Below are 9,078 nucleotides of genomic sequence, written 5' to 3'. Positions count from 1 at the left end.
TTCACTACTGTACTTTGGTGGTTAGGTGGCGCTGTTGGCGCCGCTCACCAAACGTCTGGAAACCGAGAGGTGAAACTTTCAGCCATGGTTCCAGCACACCAGGCAGTGAAAGGGAATGAGTGTGCACTGCAGACAGATGTATAAAGCGGTATAAAGCGGCAGTACAAAAGGAAATATTACCAGTTCCACTTGGAAAAGGAGAAGGGAAAGCAGCAAATTTCTAATTCAGTTCCCATGCTGGGAAGCTTTAGGGCACATTCAGCCGATTATGATGTTCTTTTTTTATTTGATTATTATTATTATTTATTTATCTTTACATTTGAACCAATGAGTAATCTCGACTAACGTTACTGCAGTCACAAACAAATACACAGATTATTAGGAGGAATTATAATATCTGGTGTTACTGTAAGATTTGAGATCCTACCAGATGCTGCTATTTCTAGTGTGGTTCCCAAACTTGTCCAGGAAACCCCAGGCCTTTGAAGTGGTTGTGCGTCTTCAGTCAGAGGTTTCAAATTCACTCTCTTCTCTGTTAGTTATCTTATCTCTCCACTCAGTCACGCAACAGAAATCAGATGGTTGCTGGGACAAAACAAACAACCTTTATCGGATGGGGGTCTGTGGTCACTTTCCCTCATAAACGTCTGGTAAACTGAAAACGTGGGACTGTGGGATCTGTCGCCCTCGTGTGTGCTTCTTCTTCTTCTTCTTCTTTTTAGGTCTGCTTCTGACGTCACCACAAGCAGGAAGTGTCCACCCTGTTTTCACAAGGACGGTGTCGGCGAGCTCGCTGCTGCGTGAGATCTCTGGACTGTCCTACTGTAAGCAAACAAAGCTCAGTCATTGCCATATACACATATCAGTAGCAGCAAATGAATGTCCTTTTAAGGCGTTAAATTGTAAGTTTATTGACAGTTTATTAATTCCTAGTCAGAATAGTCAGTTAGCATGTTTAGCTACTAGAAACAGCCAACTGCAGTAGATTCTCCTTCTGCTTGTTGAGTGCGATTGACCTTTTTCACAACAGCCATTTTGTGTCTAAAAGGCAGGGTAAACACAGGTAGTGCAACCAAAACAATGGGGGGTTCCAACTTCCAATCCATTTAGGTGTTCCAGTGCTGGGTCCCTCATTAATGTTTTGGTTGCATTGTATTTTGCATTGCATTGCATCTGTGTTTACCATGCCTTTTAAATGGCTGCTGTGAAAAAAGGCCCATTGTCAAACACCATAACAAAGTGACTTCATATGAGTTTAATATTATAACGTTATTATCTGCAGAGGCTATTATACCCAGTCTATTGTGAGCTGTGTGACACGTGCAGAGGCAGCAGCAACAGTCATCTCTAACTCTTGGTTTGTATCTCAAGGGCATGGCTGGGGGGGCGGTGCTGCGGGCTCTCTTGACCCAGTGCCCACGAAGACTTGCCCTGGCCTCTCCCTCGGTGGGCGCAGCCTGGAAACGGCCCGCGCACACCGACGTTTCCCCGCCGTGGATCATCTCTCCTGTCAGGACACTACAGCTGTACTCTAGCCTATGTGCTGGCCATAACAAGTGGTCAAAGGTGAAACATGTCAAAGGACCCAAAGATGATGCACGAGGCAGGATGTTCATGAAGTTTGGCTTGATGATAAGGATAGCTGTAAAAGGTCAAGTTCGCACGAAACACAATGAACAGAATGAATGAATGAGAACCTTTGTTGTGGGCTACGTCTCTTTTTATTCATGCAACCTTGATGTTTTCTGCAGAAGGAGGCTCTAACCCAGAATTCAATGCAGCCTTAGCCAATATATTGGACCAGTGCAGAGGCAAGAACATGCCGAAAGCATCAATAGACACTGCAATCAAGAGTGCGGTAGGTTGACTACATACTGGTGTTATCCTGTTTGTAGGATTTAGGTTTAGTTTGTTGGCACATCCATACAAAAGCTAAACAAGCTTTAATAGAGTGGTGAATAAAGAAATACAAACTGTGTGGGTGAGACAAAGAAGTCAAGGACACAAGTGAACCAGGTAGGAGAAACCAAATGACAGCTAAACAAAAACAACATACTGCACAAACAATGCATACAAGTAGTGTGTGTTTGCATTTTGCTTACTCAGGCAGGGTCCCCACGGGGCCTTGAAATACTTGAAAGTTTATGAATTTGAAAAAGAAAAAATGCATTAATTTAAAAGTTCTTCAAAATAGTCCTGGGTCATTGAAAGTAACTAAGTAACTAACCTTGATTTTTGTCTCATGGCTACTGTATGCCATGTTTATCCTTGAACTTGGGGAATTGGGCCTTGAAAGTCCTTGAGAATTCCTTGAATTTGATGTTGAAGAAGGTGTGGGAACTCTGCTGTGTGTGTGTGTGTGTGTGTGTGTGTGTGTGTGTGTGTGTGTGTGTGTGTGTGTGTGTGTGTGTGTGTGTGTGTGTTCAAAGAGCTAGTGTGCTCAAAGAGCTAGTGTGCTGTGTGGTACTGAACATTTATTTTCCATGGGAATCCTCCTCTGCTTCCACAGGAGAAGGCCAAAGCAGGAACCCAGCAGACATATGAAGCTCGGGGTCCAGGTGGATGCATGATGCTCATCGAAGTCCTGACTGACAACAATACCCGCAGCCACCAGGAGGTCAAACACCTGCTCAACAAGAATGGGTCAGGACCTGCACTGCTTATACAGTATAGGAGTCTTATGATGCTTTGTATACCTGAAATAATCAATATTGCATGCAGTTAGGGCTGGGCGATAATTTAATATTATTGTTTAGCGCCGCCTTTCAGTGGAATCCTATCGTGATGATATGAAGATACTTCAATATCGTGACACATTTCTGCCATCTAAATTGATGATGACAAGCACATTTGACTTAAAAACTCATACAATTAAGTATGGTAGTAATATTGTTTGAATATTTATGTTTTGTTTGACGTCACACCTAACATTACCATTCGATTCAATGAGATGTATTTAACATGTTTTTGCATATATAATACATGAACCGTATTGTGATACGGTGATATATATTGATATCGAGAAAGATTCTTATGGTTTTCGTGATATTGATTGCAACCGTATCGCCCAGCCCTACATGCAGTTGCACCATACACCACTAAAAAGACCAGGGCATATAATTATTAGCAGCAGTAACCTGCTTCAAATGCTAGATCAGTGGCGTTTGCTGTATCAGTACATGTCAGATAGTGGCACTGGCACATAACTTGACAGGCACAGAAACACATACTAAATTGACTTTCAAATACTTTCTTGTTACTCTGTGAGCACTCGGGTACAGTGTGTTACCCTGTGGCAAGCGCTCTAAGCTCAGCCTGTCAACACTGCATGCAGAATATTATGAAGGAGAATGATTCCAAACTCTTCATCAGCAGTTACGTTACACTACCAATCAAACTCTTCATCAGCAGTTACGTTACACTACCAATCAAACTCTTCATCAGCAGTTACGTTACACTACCAATCAAACTCTTCATCAGCAGTTACGTTACACTACCAGTCAAAAGTTAGGACACCCCTGATTGAATCCGCTATATTCTTCATGTTCTTAAAGCTATTTTGATCTAAAGACTTATTCTTAAATACTTAAAATTGTTTTCTAGACAAATATAAACAGTGAACTTGATGCCTGCTGTATGAATTTCTTTCCAAAGCCTTTGATCTTCCATCAAGGCAAAAGGCGTCTACTTTAGAGAATCTAAAATATAGGATAGATTTGATTTAACACTTTTTTGCTCGCTGCATAATTCCATTTGTGTTATTTCATAGTTTTGATGTATTATTCTAAATGTGGAAAATAGCAAAAATAAAGAAAAATGCTTGTGTCCAAACCTTTGACTGCTAGCGTACAGTAGATCACAATGGGGGGTTATTTTCTGCTGACTTTGTGTCCCAGAGGTGTAATTCTGTCCTCGTCCACAGAGGGGTGCTGGCAGACGGCGCCCGTCATAACTTCAACAGGAAGGGGGTGGTGGTGGTGCAGGGCCAGCGCGTCACAGCAGAGCGAGCACTGGAGCTGGCCATCGAGGCGGGAGCCGAGGACGTCCAGGCGGCCGAGGACGAGGAGGAGCAGCCCCTCCTGCAGGTCAGACATTTATTTGAGAGGAGCAGAAGCAGATGCAATCTTTGTATCTCAGATTTGAGTGATTTTAGTTGCCCTTTATGGGTTGAGCAAGTTTGGCTACTGAAATGTTTTTGAAACTTTATCAGTGAGTGCTGCCAATTTCTTTTTTTGGCTCAGTTTTTTTTTTTTTTTGTATTTAAAGTTATATAGAAAAAAAATCACAGATGCAGTTGGATAAAGATAGTATCCCTCCCACCAATGTTCTGCTCCAACAGAGCCCCACCCCATTGTACCGTAGCATACAGAATAGGCTTCACAAATGGTTGCAAATATATAAATAAAATAAAAATATATATATAAATAAAAATAAAGCCCATGTGACAAAAATCATATAGAACAACAACAGCAAAGCAAAAACAAACAATAGAGTTAAGTTAAGAAATACTTTTTTTAAAATAAATAAACACTGAGTGACAAAAAGGAGTCAGTTTTGCAAGGCTGCAATATCGGTGGCCTCCATTTTCCCTAAGTACCGGTAGGTTAGAAATGGATGCAATATATCATAGAATTTCTGAGCACACGAGTGCTGCCAATTTCACCTGACTCTTCATGCTCTGTTGGGCCTGCACCCGATGTATTTCACCATTTCTATTGACTTGAGCAATAAAACACTGAAAGGGGAGCCCTGCAGTGTGAGAGCTATTTTTATCCATATGTATGAACCTATTCCCATTAATTATTCCCTTAAGACTGAAATTTGTCATTGTGATAGAACTATAGTCAAATAGTGATGTAGGAGCAATTAATTGTGTCGGTTTAATTTGTAGCCTCTATCACTGCTGCCACCACTGGGTGGCAGTGTAGATAGGTGAGGTTTGAAGTATAGGGTGAAGTTTGTATGGTAGTGATGCGTGGGTCAGGTTTTTTAATACCCGCACCAACCCAACCCGTTATGAGAGCCATATGCATTAATTGCCGAACCCAACCCATCCCAGCGGCCTGCAAACTGACAATTTATTGCAATATGACTCAGGACTGAGCGCCGCAGGACTCTCCAAGGTGCTGAAATGCGTTTGTTCTTCTCCTGGAAAGATCTAGGCAAAATAAACAGACAGATTGTTGTGAACGTGCTCTTTGTGGAACAGCAGCAGAACACGTAACTCCTTTTCACATCTTAGGTGAACTTTACAAAATAGCCGTTAGATCAATATGATATTTGAACATGAACGCTGTCTCTCTTTCTCTCTCACACACACACACATACATACACACACACACACACACACACACACACACAAACAAACAATGCATTCTTCACATCTTACAGTGTTTTCCAACTGCATAAACAACCCCCTAAAATGCATGCATATGTCCCTGCCTGTGTGTGTGTGTGTGTGCGTGTGCGTGCGTGTGCGTGCGTGCGTGCACGTGCTTGTGTGAGAGAGAGAAAGAGAGACAGAGAGGCCATTTACACCTGGCATTAACATGCGTTTTCTGCCATCAGATTGCAATCAGATTGTATTTTATCACTTCAGCCTGATTCCATTTACACCTGGCACTAACATGCGTTTTGGGTGAACAGATTGCAATCCGATTGCTCTCCAGCTCGAACGTCATCACGCGCGCGCTCCCTGAACGTGTGCATGCATGTTTGCATACATGCACAGGGAAATAGAGGTTATTGTTAAGCTCAAATGCACAGTGAACGTCCCCTTCACCTGGACAAAACGATGGCCGATCACGCAGCACTGCATCTATTTCTTTATCTGTTTATTGACAATGACACTGGGTCCGAGACACACACACACATACATACGTTTTCCGTGCATGTCATTGGCTGTAACCACCTGTGTTGCGTTCAGGTAACATCCTAAATTACACTGTTATACAATTGAGAGCATAATTTCTCTTTTATATGAAAGGAAAATGAGGGGGAAAGGGTTCGAACCCTTTCTCCCTCATTTTCCTTTCATTTTCCGCTCCTTTTCCAAAGGAGAAGTGTTGATATAAAAGAGAAATTATGCTCTCAATTGTATAACATTGTAATTTAGGATGTTACCTGAAAGCAACACAGGTGGTTACAGCCGTGGCAAAACCTCCGCAGCAAAACTTTGAAGCAACGCTACGATTGTTGTGCAAAAGCGGAGCGGGGGAGAGATAGATAATTTTTAGCCGGTCCATGGTGACAGGCTGCCTGTGTGTGTGCGCATCTGGCACAGCGGCGAGATGAGGGCACACACCGGTGCGGTGCTGCCGGGGAATTGCGTTCACGTGTGCGTGCCGTCACCGACTTCCGAAGATTATGTATTTCCGTATGGTAGTTGCTGAATGCGTTTTGAGAGGACGCATTGCATTTACACTTGTGTTAAATGTTGTCATAATGCGTCCCTGACCACCTCCGGAGGTGGTTTGGCCGATCAGATTGCAATCCTTCTTCAATGCGTTTTGGGGGTGTTTACACCTGTACTTTCAAGTGATAAAATACAATCGGATTGCAATCTGATGGCAGAAAACGCATGTTAATGCCAGGTGTAAATGGCCTCAGAAGAGAGACAGAGACAGAGTTCATGTCTTTAATGAAGGAGCAGCCAATGTAACTTAAATGTTCTCTATAACAGAAGGGTTACATGTTTTGCTGCTGTTCGCTAGTACTTCGGCTTGTAGGTGGAAAAGGCAATGGGATTTTTGTATGGGGATTTTGGTTAAATGCATGAGATAAGGTCTGTGGTTAACAAAAAGGGTATGAAACAGTGAAGTTTGTGTTCAGCAAGATAATCTTCATTCACAGGGACACTTTTATGACTTTTGAAGCGTTTTCTGAAAATCACGTTAAAGAAAAACACACATTTAACATCTGGATTGGTTTGTTGGGCCCAGATTCTAATTTGCGGGGGGACCACCCATGTCGATGGGGGGAACATCAAACTCTTTACTTCACGCACTCATCAAGACTGGTCCGAGGGATGGGCACTTTGTGATGACGTGATCTACAGGTGGGCAGCAGAGCACAAGGATGGTACTATAGATGCTGTATGTTAGGTTGATGGTCGGATAGCGCCCGAGCGCCAACTTTATTCAGATGAAAACCATCTACGCCGAAAAGAAGATCCCGTTGCCAGAAGAGACTGACGTTGTCAATGAAGTGCACGTTGTGGTGGGCGTCAAGACAAGAGCCAGGTGTTGAGGCCGAGCAGCCTGATACACATGATGATACATCCTGAACATTGAGCTTTCCCACAGTTTAGCTAATGGCTTGATCTGTTTCTCCCTTTTCAGTTTATCTGTGACATGACAGAGCTGAAGAATGTGCGGACGTCACTGGAGGAGCTGGGACTGCAGATCACGTCTGCTGGGTTGGAGTTTGTTCCCCACACCTCCGCAACTCTGGATCACACCCAGCTGGAGGCGGCCTCTACGCTAATAGAAGCTCTCAACGACTATCCGGACGTCATTCGTGTCTGGGACAACATCCAGGCCCAGAGCTGAACACACTCTTGCCATGTAATGTACATAGATTTGGAATGGTTCACCAAGAAGAAAAAAACCAACAGATATATATTTACTTCAACGGGTGCTGATACTACTGCACATTAGTGATTGGCATGTCGAGATATGGAACAGACTGGAACAGTATGTCTGGAAGTATTAGTTTTGATGCTGTCTGTATAGGGAAAGACTTGTAGGAGATGGAGGTCCTTGTTTAGATGTTTTATAGTGATATTTCACCTTGGACAGTTTCACTCTTCATCCTGTCTTCTCTACAGAAGTTCATAAGCAGCCACCCATCAACATTAGCCACCCTGGGGATACACGAGTTGTCTTCAGGCTTTTCCACCAAGTTTTCCATTTCAAGAATTTGCAGACAAAATGACCCCTTGAAAATTCTGATCTACAGAGTGGCACCGAATTAAAGAATATGCCCTGCATCTGCTGCTCTTTGCTTGTAGATGTGCAGAAGCATCATTTGTCAACTAGGTTTCTAAAAAAGATGGGAGGTGTTGATAACATGTGGCTGAGCAGCATTCATGGGCTCCTACAGAGGTATGCATGCTAAAAAAAGAGAATGTTCTATCAAAATGAACTCTAAAGTGGACGAGTTTTCCAGGAAGTGACGTCCCTATGTCAACAACAAGGATCAGGACAAAATAAAGTTTTATTTAATTTTACCACTGGAAATTGTCAGTTTTAACGGCTCTTGTGAAATGTCAGATCTTTCCCATCCATCAAGCTTTAGAAACTTGAGGTATTTGGTGGTGGTGGTGGTGGTGGTGGGAGCTGAAGGTTATGGCTGAAGGACAGTTGGAGTCAGCGTGTCACATCACACGTCATTACCCTCTCATTTTAATGTGGCGTCAACATCACAGTCAATAAGGTCCCACATTAAGAGTATGCATGCAACATATTGAGCGGTTGCCATACCATTAGCCAGTTTGTTTTTGCTGCCGCACCGTAGAGTCCTGTTTGACAGCCTGATGCATGTTCCACACCTAAAGTACCAACCTATACTGCATACAGGAACGCTGAGATGCTCATTTGATGTGAACAGGAAAGTCCAATGTAATGGCACTGAGCCAATTTCCTCTGGTTATCAATGATTTGCCATTGATCTTCCTGTCAGTTCCTCTCAGCTAATAGCATGGCATTGATTGATTTCCAGTGTTCGCAAATGTTGCACGCCAGTCCACTGCCCCATGCCAGTGTAGAGGGTCCAACCTTGAGGTCTGCTTCCATACACTGAAAACAAGTCATTTTGAGCCATGAGAGAGAAGGGTGAATATTTTTGAACACACTTGTCCAGAAAGGAGGAGGATGGAGGTTTTGGACATGGGCGCATAGCAGTCAAGAGGGATCTGACATTCTGAGTTTAAAATCAGGTACGTTGTGTTGATTTACTTGGTTGAAAAAGGTGACCAGCTAGAGAGAGCGTATTTTTCTGTGCTGCAACAATTTTTTTTATTAATTTTTTTGTATTGAGACTTCTAGTAAATCTATAATAGCTGGATGATGTTTTCAT

At 42.9% G+C, this 9,078-nt stretch overlaps 1 protein-coding gene across 1 annotated transcript; it reads left to right on the top strand.

The window, feature by feature from the left end:
• The first annotated feature begins 760 nt into the window (after window positions 1-760).
• On the top strand, window positions 761-8,200 carry taco1 (translational activator of mitochondrially encoded cytochrome c oxidase I). The gene is made up of 6 exons (XM_083634650.1): window positions 761-824; window positions 1,372-1,651; window positions 1,752-1,858; window positions 2,510-2,643; window positions 3,923-4,085; window positions 7,341-8,200. The coding sequence occupies exons 2-6, from the start codon at window positions 1,375-1,377 to the stop codon at window positions 7,548-7,550; spliced, it is 891 nt and encodes a 296-aa protein (XP_083490776.1). The 5' UTR covers window positions 761-824; window positions 1,372-1,374; the 3' UTR covers window positions 7,551-8,200.
• The last annotated feature ends 878 nt before the right edge of the window (window positions 8,201-9,078 follow it).

This window comes from Poromitra crassiceps, assembly GCF_964638095.1.
Source record: "Poromitra crassiceps genome assembly, chromosome: 4".
Lineage (NCBI taxonomy): Eukaryota > Metazoa > Chordata > Actinopteri > Beryciformes > Melamphaidae > Poromitra > Poromitra crassiceps.
The sequence above is the reverse complement of the archived record's forward strand: the minus strand, read 5'-3'. Positions and strand labels throughout refer to the sequence as shown.